The following is a 17,699-nucleotide window of genomic DNA, read 5'->3' as shown; positions in this document are numbered from 1 at the left end:
GTATAGCAAATAAACTAATCTTTGCTTATCAATTACTTGCTTGTGATTATTATTTATTTAAGATTTGCGATTTTAAATTAAACAAAATAATACAAATGAAGCGGTTCTTTATTTGCTGTTCTGACGTCATGACAAATGGGAAGGCGGAAATTTGTATTCTATAATTTTTTGATGTTTAATTGTGAACAATGGAATGTGTAGATGTGGAGTAAAAAGAAACGTTTCTTTCTCTTGAACGAATAGTAGGAAAAAACTAGAACTAAAAGTTTGTAGAAACCTTATTTCTGGTTTATAAAACAAAGTAATTTCTATTTTTTCATAAATTTACCACGAAACCAATGTATAACATACTTCTTAAAAAATTCCCTTGTAGTGTTGCCAAAACAGTGTTGCATTTGAGTAATAAAAAACTACACACTTATCTACCACACACAATATAAAGAATTTATAAGAATTTTCAATTTACTTCTTTCTGCCTTCGTTTCCGCCTATTAATTATTTCACTAATCAACTTTCGTGAGGTAAGCATCCAATTTCACATATAAAATGTACACGAATTCAAGTAAAAAACAAGTTGTAATTAAGACATAAATATCGAATGTTGATTGAATGAAAGATATTAAGGGATTTTGCTAAAAATATGGATTTGGAAGTAAAGTAAACGTATGAAGGAAATATTGATTGATCCAAGGGCTAGGTAGGAAAATGAAGCGTCTTCGATACTGTGCTAATGGAGTATTACACACACTTATTAAAAAAGTTATAATTGCAGAAACCGCATTAATACTAAATTACGAAAATATTTGTAATGAAGCAGAGAATTGAGGTTAAACACTTTTTGACTAGTAGAGTTTAGCGGACAAAGAAAGAGGGGTTAAAGTTTTTCTAAAGCTTTTTTTATTTAAGATGTTAATAAAATGGTTCGCAGGTTTACATAAACGAAAAGAAATTTACATGATGACAATTTCATACCCTATAACTGAGCAAAAATGCTGATATTTTATCATGCACTACCATCTGAAAAATTTCGATAACCAGTTTATTGAGCTATTTTAAATGCTTAAATATGACTAAATTTTAAATTTTTAAAATATTTACAGATACCAATTTACACTCTTGTGCTGATTAAGGTGGGCGATGCTCTATCGGTAGATTAGGGTAAGTACTAATATATATACCAATTATAAGGTATTTATTTGGCCCAGGAAAAAATGATGACATTTACATACCCACAACTGAGCAAAGATGCTGAATTATTACTTACATGCACTACCATCTGAAATTTTTCGATGAACAGTTTATTGAGCTATTTTAAATGTTTAAGTACAACTAAATTTTACATTTTTAAATAATTTACAGATACCGATTTACACTTCTCTTGTGCTGATTAAAGTGGGCGATGCCCTATCGGTAGATTAAGGTAAGAACTATTGTAATATATATACAAATTATAAGGTATTTATTTGGTCCAAGAAAAAAAATGATGACATTTACATACCCACAACTGAGCAAAAATGCTGAATTTTTACTTACATGCACTACCATCTGACAAATTTTTTTAACCGAGCCTTTTATACTTGACTCACATATGCTATATATTATTATTTCCAGTGCCTTAATGATGTTCTCTTTTTATTTTAGATAAGTGTTGGCCAAACTACCTTTTGGTTTTGCAATGGGAGGACTGAAGTAATCCAGCTGAATCGGAAAATTGTCCAGCATTGAAATGTTGCTTTTAAATCTCAAGTCCAAAATCCTAATATTTTGTTTGTATTTTGTACATTTAGAGAGCGAAGAATGGTATTGCTCATAAATGTTAAATGTTTAAATTTTAGAGAAAATCGATTTGTGCACTAAAATTGAACAAATTATGTCTCCGTCATATTTATGACGTCGGATGAAATTTTCACCTGAGAAGAATTGGCTAAAACAGAAAGACTGAAAATTGTATGTAGTATATAAGAATATGGACTGAAATTAGTGTTTAATAGAAGAGTAAGATGCTGAATGATTGCATTTAAAGAACATTCAAAATAAAAATAAAGCAAAATTAAATACAAGAATGAATTTGAGCATGAGAAACTCGTATTTGGGGTTTACTTTTCTTTAAACGATATGCGTAAGTATTTACTAAATTGATTTTATTACATTATTTGTGGATACTTATTAAGATTTCTATAACTAACGCTAATATAAAGTGATTCAAAAACTTATTCAAAGTATTTTGATATACAGACCTTTAATTTATTGTTCTAAAGCGTGGAGTGCTAAAGTGAAGAAAATTGTCGCATATTTATTTTTATATTTTACATATAATCCTTGTTAATTATTCAAACGAGCACTTGTTTTTTTTAATGTATATAAATCTTTGTTTTGAAAGTAACCAAACTTAACGCAACTTAAAATTACTTAAATTGAATACAAAAGTGCATGGTGAGCACTAGCGCCAACTTGCCTACAACCTCATCATACCTAAATCGGCGCACTTTTTTTCCGTCGCTCCCCTGATTCCGAGCAAAATCTGTACTACTGCGTAAACTGTTTCCGGAAGCCATTACCGGACGCGGTTTCTTAAAGCTTTCATAATACCAGTCCATGCCATCCTTACGATCTACGTGTTCTATTTGCTGATAGGCCGTCGCCGCCGTATCTACAGATTCGGCGTCTAATGCCTCGAACGCATTGTAGTCACGTTTTTGAGCATCTGCTAATAATTGCTGTTGCTGCAGTGCTAGCTGATCGTCTAACGGGCTTGCGCCCGTATGAGCGCCATCATTATGCGGAGTTGTGCGATGGTACTCCTCTGCTGTGGGTAGGTGTTGGTTTGCCGTTTGTGGTGTGTGCACTTTAGTGATTATGGAGCGGCCACTTGATGGGCGCGGTTGACGCGGTGAAATATCGGTTGGCGTTGCGATCGTAGTTGGTTGATTAGCACTTACGTGATTTGTTGGTGTGCTCTCCGTTGTTGGCGCTTTTGTTACCCAAGAATGACGCTTGATCTGCTCGACATGCTCCTCTGGTGGTGGTATTAGTAATATAGTCTCTGCTGTAGTTGTTTGCACGAGAGGTGGCGGTTTAAGTATGCCTACTGATTGTGCCTCCAAGTCATCATAGAACTCAGCATCGAACGCATCACTCTCTTCCATACTAAACGCTGGCGCTTGGGTCACTGGGGTTGCGCGCGTTGTAGAAGTAGCTATTGTTGTTGTCATAGGCGTCGTGGTGTGAAAACTAATTGGCGTGGTGGCTGGTGTCGCCACGTCTGGGGTCAAACTTTGAGTGCCACTGGCTGTTGTTTGTCTCATCGTATTCGTCCTGCTGGTAGTGAGAGTTGGCGCGGTTGTTGCCGCATATGGTGCTATTATCCGATGCGGTGTAGTCAATTCTAGGGAATTTTCAGTTACGTAGTATGTTTGCGATTCGATCTCTTCACTTGCAGATTCTGCTGTTGTTAGCGTAGTAATTGTCGCAGGCGCATATGTTGCCCTCAAATTGGATTCGCGGCCTGGTGGCTTGAAATTACTCTCGGTGTGCTTGGGTACCATTGGTATGTAATTGCGTTCTGTATGCTTAGTAGCATATTTTGTTGGTGTTGGTATGGGTTCGACAACTCCGCGTCGCTTTGACGGATCGTGCACGGGCATAAAGCCACCCACGTGTTCAGGCACTATCGGTCGAAAGCCGCCGCGCTCCACACTTGTCGGCTCACGGAAAGCGGTTTTGAAGACGCTACTTGGCGCTTCACTACTAGTCGTCTCATCGGAGTTGGAGTCAGCACTGGCGGCTATTGTTGTTGTTTGTCGGTTTCTTGCCGATACATCGTGGTTCTGCGAATCTGGCTGATTCAGGTACTTCTCAAACTCGGCACTGTTCGGCTGGTACATGCGTACCTTGCCGTGCGGCGTATGCATCCGATGTGTGGCTGACATTGTAGCTAGGCCGCTTTCAGTGGAGCTTGCGGTTGTTTGTCTGCTCGCCGGGCTGCCAGTACTCTCGCCACGATCCTTGCGTCCACGCTGCCCAGCGCCAAAAAAGCGGCCCAAACTCAGTGACGGTATGGGATAGCCAAAAAACGTAAATGGCGAACTAGACTGCGCGCCAGGTTGATGTGGTTGCCTCTTGAAATAATTGGTGTTTAAAATGGTGTTATTTAAGTCGATGTTGGAACTAATGGGAGACTTTTTCTTTGAGCTCGGAACTGAATTACTTGCCGCGTTCGAATGCGCATTTGGTGCGTCTGTGGAAACATACGAGCTCGTCTCGTTAGCTGGTGTATAGTCGACGTACTGATCGTAAAAGTATTCGCTTTCACCAGCTAAGGGACGCTCTCCAGGTGGATTCTCATATACTTCACAGTCATCGCTAAACTCTTCCTGCAAGTCGCGTTGGAAAATATCACCATGCTCATTCAAGAGAGGCAGATGATTGGCGTTGTTGTTGCTTAAACTACTGCCACTCGCTGTGCCGGTGCGTTGGCTGGTATCTTCGAAATTGGTGCAGAGACTTCTGTCGATGCGCGAAGATCGCAACAGTCGGCCGTCTTGACATTTTGGGCCTGGGTATGGAAAATTGGTCTCTTGTAGCCAAACAGAGAGCCATTGCATTTCGCAGGAGCAGTTTATGGGGTTACCTGAAATAGTGAAGGTAAAAAATTATTGAAATTATTTTTAGTAAGATTAGTGTAGAAAACTATGCCTGCTTACCATCCACATCCAGTATGGCAATATTGCCACGCAAATTCCGGAAAGTGCGCTCCTTAATTGTACGCAGGCGGTTGTTACGCATCGAGAGCACACGCAGGCGTGGCATTGTCTCGAATGGTCCGCCCTGGTGGAAGAAAAAATATTTGAGGTCTCTTAACATAAACAAATTTCAGTTATTTTTACGAGATTTTTTCCAATATTTTTAACTCGAAATTAGTAAAAAAAGAAGACATGGTTTCCATCCATCGTAGTTGTTTATTTGGACTCCAGCTAACACTACTAGGTTGTACTTACTTGTATTTTGCATATCTGATTGTTATCCATCTTCAGCTCGACCAGCCAGTTTAATGACTTCAGTGGCATCGTATTAACCATGCGAACACCGTTCGTTGACAGGTCCAAAACCTCTAAGTTGCGCATTGCACGCAGTCCTATATTTTCCATATTATGGAAATTATTATTGGACAAATTCAAGAAGACCATGGAAGGCGAGTTGAAGAAACTATCCGGCGAGACGTAGCGCAATGTGTTATATTGGAAATGCGAAGCTAGTAAGTTGGGTAGGTCTTCGAAAACGTGATCTTTCAAGTCCACCAATTTATTGTCGGCCAACACAAATTCTTGCAGATCTGGCAGGTTTTTCAGGGCGCCCGGTTCCACCGAGCTTATTTCATTGCTGGATAAATCTAAATACTGCAATTTTGGCAAATTGCGAAAAGTTCCATGTTTCAACTCAACAATTAGATTATTGGACAGACGTATTTCCACGACACTGCGCCACGAAGACACAACATCTGCATGCACGCGTGTTATCTGATTGTAACTCAAGTCTATATCGTGCAGGTTTGCGAGATTAGAGAGGCTCACCGAGATATCAGAGAGCGCATTGCTCGATAAATCGAGATACTCCAGCGAACGCTGAGCCTCAAAAGCTGCGGGCGCTATGGTGCGTATGAGGTTTCGTGATAAATCTAATTGTTCTAGTCGCGAATTGTTTGAGAACATATTGTCGGTAATGGAGTCCAATTTATTGCCCTGCAAGTTGAGGTTACGCAACTCGGCGAGTGACAAAAACGCACGGTCATCTATGTGGGTCAATCCATTGTCCTGAAGGTGCAGGAGTTCAAGGCGTGCAGCGCCAATGAAGGCAGTGTCATCCAACGAGCGCAATCTGTTATTAGCCAAGCTAAGTACACGCAGTTGGGGCATACCTTGGAAGCCGTACTTGGGCAGTTGTTCCAAACGATTAACGCTCAGATCGAGCATACGTAAATTTGGTAGATTTAGTGATTTACCAATGGAAAATGGGAGTGTTGAGATAGCGTTGCCACGCATGGAAATACGCTCGACAATCTTCGGCAGACCGGGTATATCAGTTAGTAGATTGTAGCTCGCATCCACCTCGAAGAGGCGATTTAAATTACGAAAAGTTGCCGAATGTATAATGGGCAGCTCATTATAAGAGATATTCAAGGTCTCCAACATAGGATTGTGTATAAAGGTAGTCGGGTCCAACTTTACTAAGCCATTCTCACTTAGGTCAAGCCGACGTAGTGATGGAAGCCCAGCTAAGAGATATGAATCGACAGCACGAAAATTGTTTGTTGCTAAATCCAAACCTTTCAGTCCAGGCAAGTTCCAGAAAGGCATTGGCAGTTCGCTGGACAAACTGTTGTTGCGCATGCGCAACTCACGCAGAGCCGGCATTGCCATCAGTGCGTCGCGCTCGATTGTGCGCAGCAGATTATTGTTTAAATGTAACTGCTCCAGTGTGCCATGGCCTCGTAGCGCACCAAATGGCACATCAGTCAAATAGTTGTTACTCATGTCGAGAAATTTTAGCGCAGGCAAGGAATTGAGCAGCGAACGTAACTCGCCAACATGCTCAATTTCGTTGTTGTACGCGTAAATAGTCTCCACGCCGCTGCCGGAGGCCTGCAGGAAGGATTCGGGGTGTATGCGACGTATATGATTATTATGTAGGTAGATGGTCTTTAGCATAGGTGTGCGTAAGAAGGCGCCATACTGAATCTCGGTAATGCGGTTGTCGTTCAGATGCAACTCCGACATGTGCGGCAGGTCTACGAACGAACCATCCTCTATAATATTTATAATATTATGATCCAAACGCAGCTTTTTCAAATTCTCCAAATCCTTCACGATTCGCCCCACCATGCCCACATCACTAATTTGATTGTAGGACATTTTCAGGCTCACCAAATTCGGTAATCGGCTGAGCGCGCGTAAATGTATCCAGTTGAGCGAATTGCGGCTGAGGTCGACGTTCTTCAGAGATATTAGACCATCGAAAGTGCCCGCCTCTAGGCGTATTAAATTCGGGCCACCATTAATGTGCACATTTTGTACCTTCGGCAAATGGCGAAACCAGTGCGGCTGCAATTCCGTTAGTGATCTACTCTGCACGCTCAAATAGGTGAGACTTAGTAGGCCTGAGAAGTCTGGCAAATGCTTCAACTCGTCGGATTGTATAGTGATCGCGATCATATTGATCATACCATTCAAACTCTCCACCGGTATGCTGCGCAACTGTGGCTCTACAATATAAACCTCCACCAAATGGTTCTCCAACTCGTTCAGCCAACCGTTAGATACGCGTTCGATGCTGTTGTAGCGTAGCATAAGTCGTACGATCTGTAATGTGCCAAAGAAGCGGCCAGGCAATGCCGGTAATTGATTATTCTCCAATACCAATTCATCTATAGGTGTTTTTATGTTGCGTTCAACCGCCTTAATGCCGTCCATTATTTGTGGCAAATTACTGTGTGAGCACCTGGGGTTAGGAGCATAAGAATGTGTGAGTATGCGCTCTCAAAAAACTATTAGATACAGATAAAAGCTATGGACTGCGTGCCTTACCATATTTGAATTTCCTTGCCGCGGAGCGAACAACGACACGGCAAAATGGCGTCTGACGGCGGACAGCCTTCCGCTTGAACAACGACCAGCAATATTGTGGTCATGATCAGCCATAAGAGTAGCGTGCAGCGCATCAAGGAGACTAGATTATCGCATAAGCTTTGATATCTACATTTATAACGGAAATATTCCGCCTGTGGCGGGGCGTTAACAGCCCACGGAATTTTGATGCTGCGTCTGCGCTTCATGGCGTATCAGCTTCGATTCACAAACTCAAGTGGTCACATGCTGTGGGTCGAATGGGAAGATAATTGAAAGATATGTTAATATTATGCACGTAATAAAACAAAAATGAGCGAATTTATTGTAATTTCAAAACTTGATAAAGAAATGAAACGAATGGCGTAGAAGTTACAATGTTCGTGGGACGAGCGTTGGAGTATTCGAGAGAAAGATTCTGTAGAAGATTGTTGGCGACAGCGATTACTGCAGATGGAATGTTGAGCTGTATGAGCCTTGCAGAAGGCTTCCTTTGCGATGGGAAGATCAGGTGGAGAAGGGCTTGGTGTTTCGGACTGGAGCCGAAATGTCTGGCGTGCTTTGTTGAACTTAAAAGAGGCGGTTACTACTCTAATCAAAGCGAAGAACGATTCACATAGGCATAAATAAGACAAGTGCGTTGCGTGTTCGACGATTTTCTGCTATTGAAAAAATGGATCAAAGAAGTTGCGTCAAATTTTATGTAAAAAATGGAATTAAGTGCTCAAAATGTTGACAGTGGCATACAGTACTCTGAGTCAAAAAAAATGCTTACAAGTTGTTCAAGCTTTTACAGAAGGTCGGGAAGATGTGGATGACGGCACTCGCTCTAGACGCCCCAGCAAATCAACAACCGATGAAATTTTGAGAAAGGAAAGTGAGGAAAATTGTTATGGAGAATCCTTCAATCACAAATAGAAAAGCTGAGGATGTCGGCATATCGGTTGGCTCATGCCTTGCAATCTTTTCGGATATTTTGGGCATGAAGCGTGTGGCAGCGAAGTTCATTCCAAAATTGCTGAGTTTTGATCAAAAACAACGTCGTTTGAGCATCGCTCAGGAATTGCTAGTGACGCTGGTGACGAATCATGGGTATGTGGCCATGACATCGGAACGAAAGCCCAATCGTCTCAATGGAAGAGTCCAGGAGAGCCAAGAGTTGTTAGTAGAAAATCGCCGAACACGCAAAACACTTGCTCACAAACAAACTAAAAAGCTATATTGCTAAAACCGTGAACATCGTATCTTAGAGACGAGTGTGGCAACATAAAAAAAATAATAGTCCAAAGTCGAATGTACGTAGCCCGCGAAATTTGGAAAATTGCTTATTTATTATTATAGACAATAGCTCAAAGATAGACACAACAATAACAATAAGTAACTGAAAATTTTATGGCCGCCTTAGCCGAATGGGTTGGTGCGTGACTACTATTCGGAAGTGTGTAGGTTCAAATCGCCGTGCATGAACATCAAACAATAGAAAAGGTTTTTCTAATAGTGTGCAAGTGGAACAACATTAAGACGCACACTAGAAATAGGAGGAATACACAATAAAGGGTGTATACGCAAATAATCCGTCTATCTAACTGAAAGTCGCCTTTCACTTTTCCAACTGTAGATTTAAAATGCAAGATAGTTCAACAGTTCTACACAGTCGCTATACTCGTATAGCCAACGCTGTAGCTAAGTACGCCATAGCATTTGCTTAAATGGAGTGAGGCGCCCTGTATGCCTAGCGCTATTAGAAGGAATTCCTCAAAATGCCGCTGCTGTCCCCCATGACCGCTTATCCGATCAAAGATCGACACAAAATTCCATCCAGTTAAACAAAATTCGTGTGGGATGCTATCAACTTTTTTGCCGAGTAATCTTAATAGGAATAAGGTTGAAGGAGAGGTAAACTATTCGGTTTTGGGCATCAACATCTAAATCATAGTATCAGACCATTGAAAGTTTTTTTCTGACTGCAGTCGTCTCTATGAATAAAGTTATAACTGGGCTGAAAAGGGGCAGTTCATAATATCTAGTACTCTGAATTAATTTATGCGAAAAATTAATTTTGTAGAAAGACCCAATATAAAAATTTATTTTAAACTCGGCAAAATCACATCCGAGACGCATCAAAAGATGTAAAACGCTTATGGTGATGAGTTTCTATTTCGTACCTCTATTTTCGAGTACTACTTAGTTTAAACAATTTAAAGAAGGTCAGGAAGTTGAAAGAGCGGCTGCCAACCATAAGAAATCGTTGAAGTTCGGTGTGGATTTGTAAAAGAAAAGCGGAAGTTTTCATTGCTTTACATTGAAAGAGGCCAAGTTGTTCATGCTGTGTTCCATCTCGGTATTATGAAGCTTCTACTGTCGCAAATTTATCAAGCTCGACCAGACAGAATACCGTGAAAATAGAAGTTGGCGTACGATAAGGCGCCGGTTCATCGTTAAAATTTGTGACCAAGCACTTCACGTGCTTGCCAGAGTTAGTTCCGTGTGACTTCTTTCCGTTTGAAATATTATATCTCGTCATGAAAGCCGCTATGGCTTGCAGACTTTAAATCGTTCGATATGCTTTTTGACCGTGCACAGACATGTCGTGAGTTTCGGTCTTTTGCTCTAATGGTAAAGGGTGTTTTTTTTAGAGGTTAGGTTTTCAAGTTGGCACTACTTTTTTCGTAGATGGTCTTTTTGACAGCTCTCACTTGATTTATGCTCAGTTCGGTTTGCCATTTCATAATGAATAGACTTACACCTGAACAACGTTTGCAAATCGTGCAAATTTATTACGAAAATAATGGTTCGGTTCGCGCGGTTCGAAAATAATGGTTTTTGTTCAGCGATGAAGCTCACTTTTGGTTGAATGGGTATGTCAATAAGCAAAATTGTCGCATTTGGAGTGAACATAATCCACAAGCCATTGCTGAGACGCCGTTACATCCTCAAAAAGTCTCTGTTTGGTGTGCTCTATGGGCAGAGGGAATCATTGGTCCATATTTCTTTAAAAATGAAGCCGGCCATAATGTTACAGTCAATGGAGAGCACTATAGAGCCATGATTAATGACTTTTTCGTGCCTGAATTGGACGATGTTGATGTGGACGACCTTTGGTTCCAACAAGACGGCGTTACATGCCATACAGCCAACGCAACAATCGATTTATTGAAGGAAACTTTTGGTGAGCGCATTATCTCGCGCCGTGGACCTGTGGCGTGGCCTCCAAGATCGTGCGATATAACACCGCTGGACTATTTCTTGTGGGGCTATGTGAAGTCGCTTGTCTACGCAGATAAGCCCGAGACGATTGACGTCTTGGAAGAGAATATTCGGCGCGTTATTGCTGACATACGGCCCCAATTGCTGCAAAAAGTGGTCGAAAATTGGGCCTCTCGGCTGGAATTTATTCGAGCCAGCCGCGGCGGCCACTTGCCCGAAATCATTTTTAAAACATAATGGCAAACCCTTATCTTTATAATAAAGCTAAAGTCTTGGCCATAACATTAAATTACATACGTTTTATTTCATCTTGAAAACCTAACCTCTAAAAAAAACACCCTTAGATAAAGGAAACGCTAATGATGATGGCAGTGGTGTATAGAATTCGAAGGTAACTATTTTGATCAAAAGAAATCATATTTGCAAAAATCTTATTTAGTCTTCTTAATTTTGCACAAGTCCGGGAACTTTTGTGACATACTTTGCATGTGCAATAAGAAATGGTAGAAAAAGTGGTAATTAAAAATGTTCACTAAGCATATAAAAAAAGTATTTTATAAAACTAACACAATTAATAGGTATAATTTATAATTTTGTATACATAATAAAAACAAAGCAGCAAACAAAAAACAAACAATAGAAATAGCCTTACAGAGATACTGGTGAGATATGCACGAAGAAAGTAATGACAGTAAAAATGATAAAATCGGGATATGTGGAACCAAATTGCTCCAATTTTTGCAAAAGCCATAAACATGTAACTGTATAAATATATAAGTATTTGTTTCTATGTGCATACATATATATTAATGCATGATGGATCTGATATTTTCTTGTTTTTGTTTCTACGGCATTTCTTGGCACATGGCAAAAACGCGTTGACTTTTTCGAACTACCGCACCACCACAATCAACCACGTTTAGATGCGCCACTCTACAATACAAAAAACAGTTAAAACAATTTGTTGCAGAAAAATTCAAAGCGATGTTGTGCGTACAGGGTTTCACTTTTCGTGCTTCGCAGTGCTATTGTCATTGTATAATGGCTTCGATTAGCCTGCTGTTCTGAAGCAGCAAGAAATGCCAAGCTGTAGCTTAATATTCTCCAAAATATGGTGTTCAATAAAAATAAAGTCGTTTGCTATTTACAATAAAAAACATTTTAAGTTTTTTTTTCTAATACGATCTTAGCACATAAAAGTATCATTTCTGGGATATGGGAAGAAATTGATATCTCTGGAAACTCAAGACTTTCACCTACTTCACATAAGGGGGTTGTTTTTGGGCAATAAATGAAATGAAATAAGGGGGTTGTTTGAATAGTCCGTGCAAAACTAAAAACTACTTAGTTGCGTTAAACATTTTTTTATTTTTCGGCATAGTCTCCTTTTAGGTTTATACACTTCGTCCAACGCTGTTCTAGTTAGTTGATCCTTTCGAATAATAGGATTTGTTCAAGTCTGAAATAGTTATTTGAATAAAATCTTTTTCCCGCCAGCCACTTCTTCAAATTGGGAACAAAGAGTAGTCCGAGAGAGCCAAGTCTCAAGAATAGCGGAAATAAGAAACGAGTTGGAACCCTATTTCCATTAATTTTGTGGCCACAACTGCTGAGGCGTGAGCTGGTGCATTGTCGTGATGTACGAGTAAAAGAAAAATCATTCGACTTCATCAATTGTAATGGTCATATTTGACACTTGTGAACCAGACTGCTTCAGTATACAAATAGACAAGCAATGGAGCGCGTAAAGGTAAAAATAACAATTTTCAAAATATTTTTTCCGTTTAGCAAATAATTTATTCAAAAACATAATCGGATGATTAATTTTGCGCCACCTTGTATAAGTAACTGAGATATTGATAGACTGGCGACAGTGAATTAGCTTAAGCTGATCATGTAGATATTAATCTATTTCTGAAGCTTTAAAAATTCAATAATCAAAATGCTTTTGAATAGGTAAATATTAAATATTAATATGTAAACAATCTAAAAATCAACACTTCTAACGTATTAAAATTGTATTTGCAAGTACAGATTGAGTAACCCTGTAGCTTTGTGGAGAAACCTCGAGGCAAAAGAAATTACGCGCATATGACGACAATGATTCCAAGGTTCGTTGGATGTAATCGTTGTCGTGCATACAAGTCCTCATATACACATACATATGAATAATCATTCGTATCGCTAAATACACAAACACACACCCATGTGTTCGTATCCACGTTTGAATGTAAACATTTGCCTCATTCGAGTTCATGCAGAAGCGCACCGTTGTGGCACTAAAACAGGTGTTTGGCTACAGAATGCGTTGCGTTGCTTAAGCTGATCGCACTGCTAAGTGTAAGTGCATACATACACACATATATATGTATGTGTATGCAGGTATTACACCCACAAGCGCCACTAACCACACTTCGATAGGCAAGTGGAAACGCTCAAAAAATTATTACAAAATCTTGGAAAACTAAAACGGTTAACAGTTTCGATGCACGACTTGACGTTGTTTTTGTTGCAGACGGTTTATGTTTTCTTGTTTTATTTATCTGGTTATTGCGCAGGTGTACAATATTGCCATGTATTTTTTATTTATGTTGTTGTTGCGCCTTGTTTTTGGTATTTTTGTGTTATTTTCCAGCTCTTTCACAATCAGTTAAGCTTCCTCTGTTGGCAATAAGTACTTGATGAAAATGTTTTACGCGAATTGATCGCATTTTTTGTGCACAGAAATATGCTTGTATGTATGTGTGTGTATATGTTGTATAAATGCACGTAATTAGATGAATACATAGCAGTACATGCATACATACGCACATATACATGTATGTAAGTTTGTCATGTATCGAAATGTGTATCGATATGCCAATAATGATCGGCAATGAGGTCATTGTGTTATACAAACATACATATATATATACATATAAGTGTATACTATTATGTATGAGAACACAAATACTAGCTTTACAATTTCGCGAAATCTTTTTGATTTCCCAATTAGATTCCGTGCAAATGCATAAAGGACGGTTAGCAACTTGGCATACAGGTTGACCCAAACACATTTATCTTTTTGCATCATCGGTTATTTTGACTTTTATCCCGCCCAAAATCTTGACTTTTAGTCAGTAACACATCACGACGCGGAAGGAAATGCCTCGCTTTGCGCCTGAACAAAGTGGGGATTCTTGCAAACTTCTTTTCAATGTGGGTGCTGTGTTGCCCCACTTATGCGTTTTGGTCGAGCCACATTTTCATGTGTGGAGAACGAAAAACCTGCGTATGAAGGTCGAGCAGCCAATTCTCCGCAGGGAGTGGCAATTCGATGCCGATTGTGGAGTGTTGGCCTCACGCCTTCGCCTGGACAAAATGAAGCCAAACGATTTCACAGCTCCATCAGGTAAAAACATTTTTCCGAAAACGTAACTAGAAATTTCATTTTGGTCCCAGACCTTTGAGTAAGAACTTTTTCCAGCCAGTAATTGAAAATTGAAAATGAATTTCAAAGGTCTTTGGTTTCAGCTCATCAATGCTTTGCGCCGAACTGGCGGCAATCGTGCTATCAGCTGTCATGGCCATGTTAATTAGCTACTTCGGCACCTCAGTGCTGTGTTTGACTTATTTTGATTTTTTAGGGTGTCGTTAAAGATCGTTGTTATGCGAATATCTCAGAAGAAATCCCGACGAATATCATCCGAGCCAATTGTGAGATAGAACAGGAAACTTTCAACAAAGTTCAGAAAAACTGGATCGCCCTAGTACGATTAAGTGACGCCACATTGCGTCAATCAACGCAACATTGCAACAATCTGTATGGGCAAAACCCACACTTTAAGCTCTACATTAAAAAAATATATACCGTGGAATATTTGAGGCGCTTTAGCAGCTACTGATGGCGCATACTATATATATATATATATATATATAAAATTGGCGCGTACATTATTTTTGGGTGTTTGGCCAAGCTCCTCCTCCTATCTGTGGTGTGCGTTTCGATGTTGTTCCACAAATGGAGGGACCTACAGTTTCAAGCCGACTCCGAACGGCAGATATTTTTTATGAAGAGCTTTTTCATGGCAGAAATACATTCGGAGGTTTGCCATTGCCTGCCGAGGGGCGACCGTTATTAGAAAAAACGTTTTCTTAATTTTTGATCTTTCACCGCATACTATAGACGGTGAAAAGATGAACATCGAATACATCGAAAATATACCAGAAAATGTATGACCAACGAACGTGTTGGTTCAGCCTTCCTGGTGATGTCAGAGGAAAGGATATGGAGGACATTGTGAAATTGAACTTTCTGCTGGAAATAAATAGTTGAAAATTGCTTCTAATTGATGTTGCTGAATGCTGCAAAAATCACTACCCAGAAGAAGGAGAGCTGCTTGAAATAGTATTTAATATTAGAGATCGTATAAAAATTATTTAATTGCAGAAATAGAGGAAGATCTTCTCTTGGGAGGGTTGGAAGAATTAAATAAAGTAACAGTCGACAATAGGCGACAATCAAGGAAGAAAAAGCGAAAGATAGGGCACCATTGCCGAAATTGCTTCAGAACAAGCTGGGGTTTAAATTTACATAAGACGAGGTATTAAAAAGATAATGTAGAAATGGTTTCAGGGATTTCTACAACATACTTGCTTTAGAGATATCCATTATTTGTAGATATCCATTATGTGAGAGGTGCGTACATTATGAAGCATATTTTGCTTGTGATGATTGTGCGAGATCTCCTATTTTGAATATGTGAAGTTATTTATTGGACTCGAGAACCCATAATCCTTCGTCACGAACTTACATTTTATCACCACTGGCAAATTAATCAGCAAATTAATAGCTATAAGTAAGTAAATCGAAAGTCGTATCCTTTTGCTGCGTTCAATTGTCGTTGAGTTTAAGTTGTTTTTGTATGAATTGGTAAATTTTCTTCGCTATATTCGTAAACTGGTAGATATAGCAATTTTATACACCTTAACAACTTTCATCAAGATAATATTTAAATTTCTTTCGAAAAGTTAATCAAAATAGCGCTCTTCTGCCTTGCTGCTTTGGAACAAATTTGAATTATTCTTCACTAAAATAGTTTCGGACACTTTTTGAGTTATCACTTTTCTACTAATATTATAACACAGATATTTAGCGGAGCATGTAGATTTTTCCTTGGCGGGAGTAGGCCACTATTTGTGTAAAAAACAACAAATACCATAAAAATCGTAACGCATATTTATGTAGGCAAGTGTGTCTGTGTACTATAAATGGTTGCATAAATTTTACAGTTCATAAATTTTTTCTTTCACTTTCAACATTTCAGTTTTGTTTGCAGACTGCGTTAGTTGTGTGCTACACATAAAAGTGGGCTTTTTAAGCATTAAAATCACTTAGTAATTAATTTTTTTTTCTCATATAATCCATATGTCCTTTTCGCACGATTGTGCACAATTGCATCTTTTTTGCCTTTAAATGGTATTTTTAAAGTCCCTTTGTCTCAAGGCATTCCCGAATTCCAACCGTATCGTTTGAAGTGCGCGCTCCGACTGTTCCATAGATTTGAAATTCTTCGCAGTTATTGCCCAAGAAAATGAGCGTTGGTAACTTCTTCGCCAGTTGCCACTTTTACGGTTCGTTTTGTTTTCCATTATTACAAGAATTCGTTTAATTTTTGTTGTGTGCATTTTTTTCGTTTATTGTGACTTTGCTTCCCGCTTTTACGAGTACAAGCTCCGTAAAAAAATTGAGCCACAAATGCGCCGGTCTCTATGCGATCTGCAAGGAGTGTTGTGTGCCTTATGGACACACTTGAGTGCGTAACACTCAAAACGTTAGCGAATTGAGTTCAAAAGGAGTGGAAAACTTGCGATACCTTTACGTCGTTGCTTTAGGCGTCGCAACCTCGAACATTTCCAAAATTATGGCAATTTTCAAAAATTGTAAAACATGTAAAGACTTAAATGCGCTTCCAAAATAAGTCTGAGTTTAAAAGCCAAAAACAAACAAAAAGAAAATTGTCTCGTGTTTGCAATGTTATGTTAGATCAGTGTGTACGCATGCGTGCGGTGTGGCTTCTTGGCAGGCTGGCTGGTTGGTTTCCTCGGTTGTGGGCCAAATGCAGACGCTTTCGAGTGTGACGACCTAAAGTTTGCATTTGACACTAGAAACTTTGTGATATGCGGCGGACGATATGGAATTTAGCTTGCATGGGAGCTAAACCTTTACCACATACACATACAAAAGCAAGCACTTAAGTCTCAAGCGCAGGTATAAGCGTTATTTTATTATCTTTTGATTGTGGTGTACTTGGCGCGGAAATTGTACGAACCGAAAGTTTTATTGAAAAAAATGCATGCATACATATGTACATATACACATACATACGAGTAAAAGTATAATAATACAAATATATGGAGGAAACGGAGTTAAACATTTTTCATTAAAAGGGAAAGTAATCGAATAAGAATTCTTTTAGAAAAATATTTTTGAGCATCGATTCCCCTGACGTAACACATGCCACTGGCGTAACTGATTGGGCTGCTCAGGTACGTCTGAAAAAAAAATTCGGTCGATTATTCATCAGGAGATATGTCGCTATGGTGGGTAGCAGATTTACAAAAAAAATAAAAAATTTCTAGATATTTTATCTGTTTATTTGAAAAACAAAAAAGGATTTTTTCACGTTCTCGCTCTTAAAATAGAAAAATTGATTATAAAGTTATAATTCTGCTACCCGTGAGAGCCGCAAGTCTACTCAATAACATATTAAAAACTCAAATCAATCGGTTCAGTATTTTTTGAGAAATTACCAACGACAAATCGGAAAAAATAGTTTCGAGAAAAACACGGTTATCCCTGGGCGTTGGACTCCAAACCGGTCTCGGTTTAAA

The 17,699-nt window shown here is 39.2% G+C and overlaps 1 protein-coding gene, 1 long non-coding RNA gene and 3 other non-coding genes across 7 annotated transcripts; 4 read left to right on the top strand and 1 right to left on the bottom strand.

Moving 5' to 3' along the window:
* The first annotated feature begins 405 nt into the window (after positions 1-405).
* LOC129240916 (uncharacterized) lies at positions 406-2,088 on the top strand. 3 transcript variants are annotated; one of them, XR_008582109.1, is made up of 4 exons: positions 406-521; positions 1,101-1,158; positions 1,360-1,420; positions 1,642-2,088. It is a non-coding gene; the product is annotated as an uncharacterized LOC129240916 (long non-coding RNA). The 3 variants fall into 3 exon arrangements; XR_008582111.1 differs by lacking the exon at positions 406-521 and adding an exon at positions 629-652; XR_008582110.1 differs by lacking the exon at positions 406-521 and adding an exon at positions 676-697.
* Positions 946-1,029, top strand: LOC129243305 (small nucleolar RNA Me18S-Um1356). Its single transcript, XR_008582282.1, has one exon. It is a non-coding gene; the product is annotated as a small nucleolar RNA Me18S-Um1356 (small nucleolar RNA).
* LOC129243306 (small nucleolar RNA Me18S-Um1356) lies at positions 1,207-1,288 on the top strand. Its single transcript, XR_008582283.1, has one exon. It is a non-coding gene; the product is annotated as a small nucleolar RNA Me18S-Um1356 (small nucleolar RNA).
* On the top strand, positions 1,472-1,557 carry LOC129243304 (small nucleolar RNA Me18S-Um1356). Its single transcript, XR_008582281.1, has one exon. It is a non-coding gene; the product is annotated as a small nucleolar RNA Me18S-Um1356 (small nucleolar RNA).
* Positions 2,089-2,243: 155 nt separating the features above from the next.
* LOC129240994 (protein artichoke) lies at positions 2,244-7,828 on the bottom strand. Its single transcript, XM_054877104.1, has 4 exons — positions 7,581-7,828; positions 4,998-7,494; positions 4,704-4,827; positions 2,244-4,630 (listed from the first exon to the last, which is right to left on the bottom strand). The coding sequence occupies exons 1-4, from the start codon at positions 7,826-7,828 to the stop codon at positions 2,406-2,408; spliced, it is 5,094 nt and encodes a 1,697-aa protein (XP_054733079.1). The 3' UTR covers positions 2,244-2,405.
* Positions 7,829-17,699: the final 9,871 nt, after the last annotated feature.

This window comes from Anastrepha obliqua, chromosome 3 (assembly GCF_027943255.1).
Source record: "Anastrepha obliqua isolate idAnaObli1 chromosome 3, idAnaObli1_1.0, whole genome shotgun sequence".
NCBI lineage: Eukaryota > Metazoa > Arthropoda > Insecta > Diptera > Tephritidae > Anastrepha > Anastrepha obliqua.
The sequence above is the reverse complement of the archived record's forward strand: the minus strand, read 5'-3'. Positions and strand labels throughout refer to the sequence as shown.